Here is a 13154-nt window from a genome sequence, read left to right as displayed (position 1 = left end):
ACAGAGACTGCAGCCTTGAAATTAAAACATGGTTGTTCCTTAGAAGAAAAGCTATGACAAACCTAAACAGCATATTAAAAAGCAGAGACATCACTTTGCCAACAAATGTCTGTATATTCAAAGCTATGGTTTTTCCAGTAGTCATGTATGGCTGTGAGAGCTGGACCATAAAGAAGGCTGAGCACCAAAAAATTGATGCTTTTGAATTGTGGTGCTGGAGAAGACTCTTGAAAATCCCTTGGACTGCAAGGAGATCCAACCAGTCAGTCCTAAAGGAAATCAACCCTGAATATTCATTGGAAGGACTGATACTGAAGCCTCAATACTTCGGCAACCTGATGCAAACAGCTGACTCACTGGAAAAGACTCTGATGCCAGGAAAGATTGAAGGCAAGAGGAGAAGGCAGTGACAGAGGATGAGATGGTTGAATGGCATCACCAACTCAATGGGCATGAGTTTGAGTAAACTCTGGGAGTTGGTGATGAACAGGGAGGCCTGGCATGCTGCAGCCCATGGGGTCACAAAGAGTTGGACACAACTTAGTGACTGAACAACAACAACAGAATTTCCTGGACCCCTACCATCACTAAGGTAATATTTTGGGACCCTTCCAAGATCTAAGCTAGATTTACCTGAGTACCCACGATCACCTAAGCTAGAGTTTCCTTTGCCCACTGAAGGAAAGTTAGGTGGCTCAAAATAGCCTGGAGTTAAAACTCCCCTCCAGGTTCTCCCCACATTCTATGCAAAACAAAGAACTCTATCACCGGAAAAAAAAAAAAAAAAAGGACATTAAGGTTGATTATGGCCAGCTCCCAGCCAGTCCAGCCTGTAAAGTGCCGGTCTCCTTCTTTTTCTGCACCTCGCTTTCTCTAACTCCCTTACCCTACACTTTTTGGTGCTGAAACCCAGAAGGTTGAGATTCCTTCTCCTCCACGGCCAGCTCTTCGGAGTGTGGAAGCCTGCCGAGCCCACTTTCCCGCCTGGGCTTTCAAGACCTCCTCAACAGGAGACCCTGTGCCTTCGTGAGCAGTACAAGTCCTGTGTAAGGGCTTTATTGGTTTTCCACATAACCCAAGGAATATTGGCCTCTCTCTCTTCTTTTCTCTACACTTTCTTTTCCCCCGACCAACTCCAGGACAGAGGCCTTTTGCCATTCGACCTCCCTCCATCCACCATGAATTCTCGCCTGACCCAATAGCCCAGGTAAGCTCAGACAGTACTCTAGGGTGCCATAGACTATTGTCCTTCCCGTGTTCCTGGGGAACCTCTGGCCAAAAGGCCCTCTGGGGAGGGACTTGGGGGACACCCCTCCCTCCTTCACAGTCTCTCTCTCTTTGCCCGGTCAAAAGATGAAGTGACAACCTTTTCTCTCAACCAGACAGTCGCTAGCCATTTGCTATGGGGTCAAGCCAATCCGTCCCACAGGACTCTCCCTTAGCCCGTGAAAACGAAACCTCAAACCTCTACTCTTGACCCATCTCGAGGTTCATAAACTCGAGTCACTTTGCAGTCAAATTTGGCCTCAATACAAACGGATAACCAAAACCTCTGGCCTGAGTTCGGGACTTTTGATTTCAATATTTTATCAGATCTCACTAACTTCCTCAAATGGAATGGCAAATGGTGAGGGCCCCTATATTCAAGCCTTCTGGGGGACCTTAGAAGCCATCCTTCTCTCTACAAGGACTTTTCTACCTATGAAATCCTCCTCTGCTCTCTCTCCCTTCCTCGTTACAAAAGAATCCAAATCTAAAGCCCCTAAAAGGCCTCCTAAACCCTCAACGCCCTATTTTGATGCAGCAGATGAGCCTCCTACCTACCGTCCTGGAGAGAAAGCTTCTGGAGACAAGACCCCATCCTCCAGCGCTTCCTCCTCCAAAACAGGGAACAATGACTCCGAAACCCCGAAAGAGTTTTCCACCCCAACTCCATTGGCCAGGACCTGAAGCAAATACATTTCCTCTCAGAGAGGTAGCGGGACCGAGGGCCCTACACAGGTTCATGTGCCTTTCTCAATTTCTGATATGAGCCAAATTGAAGACAAATTGGGATCCTTTCCAGAAAATCCTACTAGATATAGAAAAGAATTCCTCTGCCTCACACAAGCATATCATTTAACCTGGAATGACCTTTATTACATCCTAAATGCAACTTTAACCCCTGATGAAAAGGAACGGATATGGCAGGCAGCCCGGAACCTGCGCTGATCAGCTCCATAACCAAGATCGGACTAATGCGGTGGCTGATGATGCAGTCCCTTTAACTGAGCCACGGTGGACATACCAAGCAGGTGATGCCGGCATCCGGTCCCTGCGTCATATGATCACCTGTTGATTAGAAGGAATGCTTAAAAAGCTCTCACATTCATGTTCACTACGATAAGATTAGGGAACTGACTCAAGAAAAAGATGGCTTTTTCCAGAGTCCTGCGTCTCTTCCCAACGCGGCCGAAACCCCCAGACCACTCCAGACAATGGCGGCAGTCGAAGTACTGAAGATTGGTAAGAAACTCTATGAGGGTAAAACAAAAGAAGTCTATGAATTGTTGGATAGTCCAGGAAGAGTCCTCCTGCAGTCCAAGGACCAGATTACAGCAGGAAACGCAGCCAGAAAGAATCACCTTGAAGGAAAAGCTGCAATCTCAAATAAAATTACCAGCTGTATTTTTCAGTTGTTACAAGCAGCAGGTATCAAAACTGCTTTCACCAGAAAATGTGGGGAGACAGCTTTCATTGCACCTAAGTGTGAAATGATTCCAATTGAATGGGTTTGTAGAAGAATAGCAACTGGTTCTTTTCTCAAAAGAAATCCTGGTGTTAAGGAAGGATATAAGTTCTACCCACCTAAAGTGGAGATGTTTTTTAAGGATGATGCCAATAATGACCCACAGTGGTCTGAGGAACAGCTAATTGCTGCAAATTTTTGCTTTGCTGGACTTGTTATAGGACAAACTGAAGTGGATATCATGCGTCATGCTACACAGGCTATTTTTGAAATACTGGAGAAATCCTGGTTGCCCCAGAACTGTACACTAGTTGATATGAAGATTGAATTTGGTGTTGATGTAACCACCAGAGAAATCGTTCTTGCTGATGTTATTGATAATGATTCCTGGAGACTCTGGCCATCAGGAGATCGAAGCCAGCAAAAAGACAAACAGTCATATCATGATCTCAAGGAAGTAACTCCTGAAGGGCTACAGATGGTAAAGAAAAATTTTGAGTGGGTTGCAGAAAGAGTAGAGTTGCTTCTGAAACCAGAAAGTCAGTGCAGGGTTATAGTATTGATGGGCTCAACCTCTGATCTTAGTCACTGTGAAAAAATTAAGAAGGCTTGTGGAACTTTTGGCATTCCATGTGAACTTAGGGTCACCTCTGCCCATAAAGGACCAAATGAAACTCTGAGGATTAAAGCTGAGTATGAAGGGGATGGCATTCCTACTGTATTTGTGGCAGTGGCAGGCAGAAGCAATGGTTTAGGACCGGTGTTGTCTGGTAACACTGCATATCCAGTTATCAGCTCTCCTCCTCTCACTCCAGACTGGGGAGCTCAGGATGTGTGGTCTTCTCTTCGATTACCCAGTGGTCTTGGCTGTTCGACCATCCTTTCTCCAGAAGGATCAGCTCAGTTTGCTGCTCAGATATTTGGATTAAATAACCATTTGATCTGGGCCCGACTGCGAGCAAGTGTATTAAATACAGGGATTTCCTTGAAGCAGGCTGACAAGAAAATCAGAGAGGCCAATTTATAAGAAAGAATATCACTGCATTATTTTAGGAGGAAAACTATAATTTTCTAGTTTAGCTGCCCCCCCCCAAATCAAGATGAAAAGATTTTGAATCATTGAGAAAAAAATAAAATTTGTAAGTAAAAAAAAAAAAAAAAGAAAAAGATGAAAATCCTGCCCCTTTTTTTTCACAGCTTACTGAGGCAGTCCAAAAATACACTAATCTAGATATTTCCACCCCCGCCAGACTTCTGTACTTACATGTCCAGTTCATAAGCCAGTCAGCCCCCGATATTCTCCAAAAACTACGCCAGTTAGAGAAGGGCCCCAAAACCCTTCAGCAAGATCTCCTAAAAATAGCCTTTAAAGTTTTCAACAATAGGGAGGGAGAAGCGAAAAAAGAAAAGGAAAGAAAGGCCAAATATGCTTTCTTTGCAGCAGCTATCCAAGGAGAAAATTCAACCCCTTTGGCCCATCAACCTCGGCCCACCCATATGAGACCTAACCCTCCAGGTCCCTGCTTCAGATGTAACCAAATGGGACACTGGGCTAAGTCTTGCCCAAATCCCTGGCCACCCACCAAACCCTGCCCCACCTGCAAACAGTGGGGCCACTGGAAAATGGATTGTCCTCAGACACTACCCACCAAATCTCAGGGTCCACCCCAGGCCCAACAATGGGCCAGGAACCAGACTCAGGGAGGCCCTGGCACCCCAGACCATGGTTCCTCGGATGAGGTGAGAGACAATCCAGTTGTGCCTGAGTTATTCCAGTGACAGAGCCCAAGCTCCAGACCCCAAGTCTGCCCCATACAGATGACTCGGAGCTTCAAGTAATTGGCATAGCGGTCGGACACAAAGTCATTTCTAATAGACGTTGGAGCAGCCTTTTCACTTTTAACCTCCTCTAAGGGCCCTCTCCGGGAGAAGGCAATGGCAACCCACTCCAGTACTCTTGCCTGGAAAATCCCATGGATGGAGGAGCCTGGTAGGCTGCAGTCCATGGGGTTGCTAAGAGTCGGCACAACTGAGCAGCTTCACTTTCATTTTTCACTTTCATGCATCGGAGAAGGAAATGGCAACCCACTCCAGTGTTCTTGCCTGGAGAATCCCAGGGACGGGGGAGCCTGGTGGGCTGCCACCTATGGGGTCGCACAGAGTCGGACATGACTGAAGCAACTTAGCAGCAGCAAGGGCCTTCTCCAGCCTTCAGAAGTAGCTATCAAAGGAGTCTCAGACATCCCCTTTTATCCCAAAATAACCCCTCCTCTCCTTTGTTCCTTTAGCAAAACAACACTAACACATTCTTTTATAGTAGTTCCTCAGTGCCCAATGGCATTGATGGGACATTATCTTCTGGCTAAGCTACAAACTTCTATAAACCTCCCAGTCTTAGATCCCATATCAATTCTTTGCATTCAAATGGCACCTGAATCATTGGCCAGCCCTCATTCCCAAAACCTGCCCCCGATCTTCCCCGGATAGATCCTCGGGTCTGGGACACTGAAGCCTCCATCAGTAGCCAGACACCATTCCCCCATGCAGGTCTTTCTTAAAAATCCCTCTCAAGAAATAACCCAAACTCAATATACTCTGACCACAGAATCCCGACAAGGACTTAAACCAATAATCTCCTGACTGCTCAAAGCCGGCCTTTTGCAGCCTATCTGTTCTCTTCATAATACTCCTATACTGGCAGTCAAAAAGGGACCCCACTCCTGGTGTCTAGCCCAAGATCTTCGCAAGATTAATGAGGCAATAATACCCGTACACCCCGTGGTCACTAATCCCTACACCCTTCTCTCACATATTCCCTCTGACACACTCTATTTCACGGTATTAGACCTCAAAGATGTTTTCTTTACTATACCTCTACACCACTCCTCAGAGCCCCTATTTGCCTTCACCTGGACAGATCCAGACACATATCAATCTCAACAATTAATTTAGACCATTTTACCACAAGGGTTTAAAGACAGCCCTCATTTTTCCGGTCAAGCCCTTCAAAGAAACCTACAAACTTAAGACCTAGGCTCTACTACCTTACTCCAACATATAGACGATTTATTGTTATGTATTTCCTCTCGCCATAACTGCCTAGTCCACACTGCGATGGTATTAAATGCCCTAGGCAACTGGGGCTACAGAGTCTCATTCTCCAAAGCACAGATTGCTTCCACCACTGTCAATTACATGGGATTACTTCTCATTCCCACATCCAAAATAATCCCACCTCAGAGACTTCGAGCCTTAACACAGACCCTCAGGCCCCAAACCAAGAGGGAACTTCTTTATCTATTAGGTCTATTAAACTTCTTCCAAATATGGGTCCCAAATTTTGCTCTCCACGCAAAACCTCTCTACCAAGCTACTCAAGGAAACTTAGATGAACCCTTATTGGCCCCCACCTTTCTCCACACCCCAATACAGACTCTTATCAAACATTTACTACAGCCCCCTTCTCTTTACTTACCTGAGTACAGCAAGCCTTTTTTCCTTTTTGTACATTCTCGACAGGGACATGCCTTAGGGATTCTGTGCCAAAAAAGGGGGGACATATGGGGCCCTCTAGCTTACTTATCTAACAACTCAATCTCATCACACTCGGATGACCACCTTATCTCCAGGCCTTAGCTGCAACCACCCTCTTAATACCTGAAGCCCAAAAACTAAGCCGAAATGCTCCTCTAAATGTATGCTCACCTCATTCCTTCAAAGATTTACTCTCTCATCGGGCTTTCCTTTCTCTGCCCCTTGCTCGACTACAAATTCTTCACGCACATCTCCTGGACACATCCCTTTCTTTTATGCCTTATAAACCTCTTAATCCTGCTAGCTTACTCCCTACACCAGATCCAGAAGCAGAACACCTATCTCATGACTGTGTTCAGACCTTAGATATGACACTTAATCCCTTTGAACATTTAACTGATCAGTCCCTTACTGACCCCAAAGTCCCATCCTGGTGGGATGTGCCCAGAAACAAGCCCCATTTGGGGCTGGATACGCTATAGTTCAAGGACAGCCCGACAAAGTTGTCCCCCCTCACCTCATCAAGTCAGCCACACTCCCAGCTCACACATCCTCACAACAGGCTGAACTGATAGCTCTTACACAAGCTTTGACTCTAGCCAAAGACCAAAAGATAAATATTTACATTGACTCTAAATATGTCTATAACATATTACATTCTAACATTATAATCTGGAGGGAGAGGGGATTCCTGACTCAGAAGGGCACACCTGTTTCTCAATGCTTCTTTTATTTCTGAACTCCTCCATGCGGCTCAGCTCCCAAAACAAGCTGCTGTAATACATTGCTGGGGACATCAATGGCATAGTTCTATCTCCTTTTATAACAATATAGCAGATCACGAAGCAAAGCAACAGGCCGCCTCTGTTAGTCCTGTCTTTACTATAGCCTAAATTGACAAGCCTAACATCCGCACATTACTTTCATATTTACATTCCCTTTTCCACCCCTCTGCAAAAGTACTTAAGGCATTCCTTAAGAACTTTATTGCACTAAGGACTATATGACTTATTTAAATAATCTGACCCAAACTGTACCATTTGTCTGTAGACAAATCCTAATTCTAACATTCGCACCCCCCTCCTTTCCCCACCCACCAAATTCACGGACATCTTCCTGCACAAGACTGGCAGGTAGATTTCACCCACATGCCACCTATAAAAAAGGGTTAAATTTCTCCTAGTCTTCATAGATACATTTTCTGGATGGATTGAAGCTTTCCCGACTACTAACAAATGAGCCCCTACTGTGGCTCAGCTTATTCTTACTGAAATGCTCCCAAGGTTTGGAATGCCTTCCTCCCTCCAGTCTGACAACGGGCCTGAATTCACATCCCAGATCACCCAAAATATCGCACGAGCCCTTCAAGTTCCTTGGAGGTTTCACATTCCTTATCATCCTTGGTCTTCCGGTAAGGTTGAGATAGCCAACCGAGTCCTAAAAGAAATTCTGACCAAATTAACGATCGAACTTCATTAAGACTGGACTAAACTCCTCCCTTTAGCCCTCTTAAAGGTCCGGGCCTTACCAAAAAAAACCCTTAATATCAGTCCATTCGAGGCCATGTATGGGAGGCCCATAATACTTTGAGTCTTCCCCCCTCCCAGGACAGTCCCAAATTGCCTTCCCACCTTCCTTTTCCTTTACTTGCTCAGATACCAGATGCCCTTTGGCAACATATGGATAACTTACTCCCTCAACCATACCCCAATCTTCCATACCCATCCCTTCAAAAAGGAGACAAAGTCTATATGACTGTTCAGTCCCACTCAGATCTAACCCCAAAATGACAAGGTCCCTACATGGTAATTCTGCTGACTCCCACCACCACAAAATTAAAAGAAATCATCCCTTGGGTACACATCACTTGTTTAAAAAAGTTTATGCAGCCCAATGATGAAAATGCTTGCCAGACTAATACTTATCACGTTTCTCACACAGGCCCTACAACTCTAAAGTTCTCACGGCTTCCCCTGGCCCCAACTGGCAACGGATGAGCCTGTCGTTTTCACAGCTGCAATTATTCCTGGAACAACTTCTGGCAGATATATGTCTACACCCTGTGGCTACAAGAAACCTTTTATAATTTTTACCCCCTTTGAAATCCAATTCTTTTCTATCTTATACTCACTTCCCTAAATGTTGTTTAACATCTTCTTCTTATCCTCCCTTCTTCCTCTGACCCACAAACTCCTTCAAAATCCTAACCTCAACTATCTATTCCGGACCCTTAATTTAACCCATACCCTTCTCAATGCTTCTAACTCACAACTGGCTAAAGACTGCTGGATATGTTTATCTGTAACTCCTCTGGGAGATTCAGCCCTCCCCACATCCATCCTCGACTGGACAACAGGTAACATGTCCCTACACCACTCATATCGTGGAGAGCCTTTATTCATCTCATATCTTAAATATCTTCACACTAGTGACCAAATCAGAAATTCAGACATACTCTTAGAATCTTTACTCACCAAACTTCCCTCCTTCAACAAAAAAACCTCCAATAGGAGGCCCTATTGCCCAGAGAGTAACACTGTTACAACCAGCTCCTTTTTGCATATCCAGAAATTCCCGAAACAGTTCATATGACCAACCCGCGGGCACAATCCCTAACTCCATGTGCAACCATACCTCCACCTTACTCTTTGCCACTGGAAAGGGTATATATAATGTTTCTGGTCCACAGGACACTCTTTAACCTTTACAGGGCAGTTTCCCTCAGCATATTCCTCCATCTCTCCCATCATTGGGGCCACCTTAGCAGGGTCTCTGAGCGTCCTTGAATGAACGATCAAAACCCCGCCTCGACTCCTCTTCGCCATTGACTTCAGCTGTTGTATTATGACACCTGGCCTATTTTTCCTGTGTGGGACATCTACATACCTCTGTCTACCTACTAATTGGACCAGGACCTGCACCCCTGTATTCTCCAGTCCAAACATTTTAATATCCCCCAATGATCAGTTCAGTTGCTCAGTCATGTCCGACTCTCTGCGATCCCATGAACCACAGCTTGCCTATTCCTCTCATCCACAAGTGAATAAAATGAGCCATTCATTTCATTCCCCTCTTAGTAGGACTAGAATAGCGGCTGAAATTGGAACAGGAACCGCCAGCTTAACCACCTCCAATCAAAACTATCAGACACTATCTAAAGACCTATCAGACAGCCTCCATGAAATAATTCAAGGCCTAATAACTATCCAAAATCAATTTGATTCCTTGGCGGCCGTTGTATTACAAAATAGAAGGGGATTAGATCTACTCACAGCAGAGAAGGGAGGTCTATGCTTTTTTCTAGACAAATCCTGCTGTTTCTATGCCAACCAGTTCGATATTGTCCAAGGAGCTGCAAAAAACCTTACAGATCAACCCTCACGAATCCGCCAGAGATTAAGCAACTCCTGGGAGTCATGGTTAACTGATTGGAATTCGATGCCTTGGGTTTTACCCCTTTTCAGACCATTCATTTTTATCATCCTCCTACTCACCTTTGGGCCTTGTTTTTTTAATCTTTTCCAGGGATTCCTCCAAGACCGAATCTGAGCCATTTCCCAAGATCAAGTCAAGACTATTCTTTTGCTTGAGACCCTGATGACTAGAATAGAAAATCAACACTATGGGCTTTAGACTTCCTTCCTCCCAGACCACAAACCCCTGACTCTCATTTATCAGCACGAAGAAGCCCTGAACATTAATGGCGCCCACCTCTCTTTCTCTTTTTGTATATACCTTAGAGTCTGGAATGAAGGAAAGTTACATGATTCAAAATAGCCTGGAGTTAAAACTCTCCTCCAGGTCCTCCCCACCATTCTATGCAAAACAAAAAACTCTCACCCCACCCCACCCCGCCAAAAAAAATGGACATTAAGGTTGATTACGCCCAGCTCCCAGCTGGTCCAGCCTCTGACCAATCTCCAGAATTCTTTGCCCCAGCCATTTAAGACATAACTAAAAATGTTATGAAAAACCTTGCAGAAGAACAGGCCCCCTTAAGACAGTAGCTTTCCACATATATGCCTATATATACTTACTTTTACTCTTTTCTTGGGTTAGTGCAGCAGCTCACTAATCTGACTGCTGCCCTTTCTTGCCTCATTAAAGGTGATGTGTTCCTGTAAAGCGCCGGTCTCGTTCTTTTTCTGAACCTTGTCTTCTCTAACTCCCTTACCCTAAACCCACCTTCCAACCAAGGGAGAGAGTTCCTAGGCATCACATAAGTTAGACTTTTCCAACTCCTCAAAATCACCTTAGGTAGACCTTCCTTGGGCGGCCCCCACCATCAATTATAGTAAATTTTGCTTGAACTACACTCACCTGAAGTACAGTCCCCAAGAGCCCCAGAATTACCTAAGCAATTGTTTTTGGCTCTCATAATTACATAAGGGCAAGACTTCTGGACCCCCATAACCACTTATGGTAGAAGTTCCTCATCCCCCACAATCACATAAGTTAGTACCTTTGCTCCTGCAATCACCAAAATTTCCTGAGACCAAAAGCAACGAAGACAAAGGTTCCTGGCATCCCCAAATCACCTGAAATAAAGATTTCTGGTCCCTCATGATCACCTTAAGTAGATTTTCCTGGGTCCAAATCAACAAAGGTAACTATCTAGTCCCAACAATCACTGAGGTAGACGTTCCAGGCAGTTTACCTACAGTTACCTAAGCCAGAGTCTCCTGGGCCTCCCACAACCACCTAAGCTAGAATTTCTAGGGTCCCACAATCACCTAAGCTAGGGTTTCCCAAACCCCCACAATCACATGAGGTAGAATTGCTGGCTCCCTATAATCACCTAACATAGGGTATCACGAGCCTGCAAGAATTACATAAGCTAGAGTTTTGGGCCTCCTAAATCACCTAACATAAGGTTTCCTGGGGCACCAAAGTCACTGCTATATTTTCATGGCCCCTACAGTGAATGACCCCACTCCAGTACTCTTGCCTGGAAAATCCCATGGATAGAGGAGCCTGGTAGGCTGCAGCCCATGGAGTCGCTAAGAGTCGGACACAACTGAGCGACTTCACTTTCACTTTTCACTTTCATGCCTTGGAGAAGGAAATGGCAACCCACTCCAGTATTCTTGCCTGGAGAATGGGGGAGCCTGATGGGCTGCCGTCTATGGGGTCCCACAGAGTCGGACACGAATGAAGCGACTTAGCAGCGGCAGCCGCACAGTGAATGAAGGTAGGATGTCCTGTTTCTATAATCACCTGAGCTCGAGCATTCTGGACCCACAATAACCAAAGATAGTTTACGGGGTGTCTCCAGTCTCCTAAGGCTGAGTTTTTAAGACTGCACATCACCTAAGGCAGGGTTTTCTAGACATAAAATCACGTAAGGTAGAGATCTATGGCCCATCACAATCACATAGTATGGAATTTGGGGCTGAGGTCATCTCCTATAGGGTTTCCTGGGTAGAATTTCTTGTACCCCAACCCAAATCAATCAAAGTTTAGAGTTCCTTTGCCTCCAAAATCTTGTAAGACAGTTGCCTTTGTCCCCAAAATCACTAACATATTATTTTCTGGCCCCTATAATGAACTAAGCTATAGTTTCCTGAACCCTCAAATTTCCTGAGTTTCCTGGGTTCCATAAATTACCTAAGATTCTTGAGTCCAAAATCATCTAATGTAATGTTACCAGGGTCATCAATTTCACCTAAGGTAGAATTTCCAGGGCCCCCAGGTGCTAGTAGTACCTTCTCCCCAACGGGGAACTAAGGTTGATTCCTGCATACCCACAATCTCCTGTTTTCTGGTTATACAATCACCCAAGATAGAGTTTCCTAGAATTAAATGACCTAAGATTTTCCTGGCCTCCATAATAACATAATTACAGCTGCAGTTTCCTGTTCCCCTACAATTGCCGAAGGTACAATTTCCTGGGCCCCAGATATCACCTGAGCTAGAGATTCCAGGCCTCCCACAATCCCCTTCAATAGACTTTCCTGGTCTCCCAAAATACTCTAAGGAAGGTGTCCTGAGTATGAAAATCACCTAAGGTAGCGGTCAGGTGTGCTCAGTTGTGTCCAGCTCTTTGTGACCCTATGCACGATAGCCTGCCAGCTTCCTCTGACCATGGAATTCTCCAGGCAAGGATACTGGAGAAGGTTGCCATTTCCTCCTCCAGGGATCTTCATGATCCAGGGATCCAACCCTCATCTCTTGTGTCTCCTGCAATGGCAGGTGGTTTCTTTAGCACTGCACCACCTGGGAAGCCCCAAGGTGGAGATCACAGACCCCAGATCACCCAAGGCCTAAAGTCACTTAAGGCTGAGTTTCATGAACCCCCACAATCACCCTCTCTCCACAACTTCCTGGGCCTCAACAATCACCTAGAGTAGAGGCCATAGCCCACCACATTCATCTAGGTAAAGTGTGGGCCACAATCACCTACTTTAGGGTTACCTGGGCCCCTGCAATAACCTAAGGCAGAATTTTCCTGGACCCCTACAATCAGTAAAATAGAATGATTGACCCCCACAAAGTAGTAAGTAGATTTTCCTAGGCACCCACAGTCATTTAAGGTACAGTCCCCTAGAGCAGAGCTCCCCAAACTCCGGGCCATGGACTGGTACCTCCTGTCAGATCAGCGGCAGCATTAGATCAGAAATAAAGTGCACTGGGCTTCCCTGATGGCTCAGGGCTAAAAGAAACTGCCTGCCAATCAGAAGACACAGGTTTTCTCCGTGGTCCGGGAAGATCCCACATGCCATGGAGCCAGTTAAGCCCACGCACCACAACTATTGAGCCTGTGCTCTAGTGCCCAGGAGCCGAAGCTACTGAGCCCACGTGCTCTAGAGTCCTTGCTCCACAACAAGAGAAGCCACTGCAATGAGAATGCCACACACTGCAACTAGAGAAAAACCCATGCAGCAACAAAGAC

General features: G+C 45.5%; 1 protein-coding gene across 1 annotated transcript; it reads left to right on the top strand.

The window, feature by feature from the left end:
* Window positions 1-2423: 2423 nt before the first annotated feature.
* LOC120853000 (multifunctional protein ADE2-like) lies at window positions 2424-3873 on the top strand. The gene has a single exon (XM_040226535.1). It carries the CDS (start codon window positions 2478-2480, stop codon window positions 3753-3755), a length of 1278 nt encoding a protein of 425 aa, XP_040082469.1. The 5' UTR covers window positions 2424-2477; the 3' UTR covers window positions 3756-3873.
* The last annotated feature ends 9281 nt before the right edge of the window (window positions 3874-13154 follow it).

The sequence above is a fragment of the Oryx dammah genome, unplaced genomic scaffold (genome assembly GCF_014754425.2).
Source record: "Oryx dammah isolate SB20612 unplaced genomic scaffold, SCBI_Odam_1.1 HiC_scaffold_26, whole genome shotgun sequence".
Taxonomy (NCBI): domain Eukaryota; kingdom Metazoa; phylum Chordata; class Mammalia; order Artiodactyla; family Bovidae; genus Oryx; species Oryx dammah.
This window is presented reverse-complemented; position numbering and strand designations above follow the sequence as displayed.

Bases quoted from the DNA above. Each gene is read 5' to 3' on its own strand.
- LOC120853000 (XM_040226535.1), top strand. From the start codon at position 2,478: ATGGCGGCAGTCGAAGTACTGAAGATTGGTAAGAAACTCTATGAGGGT.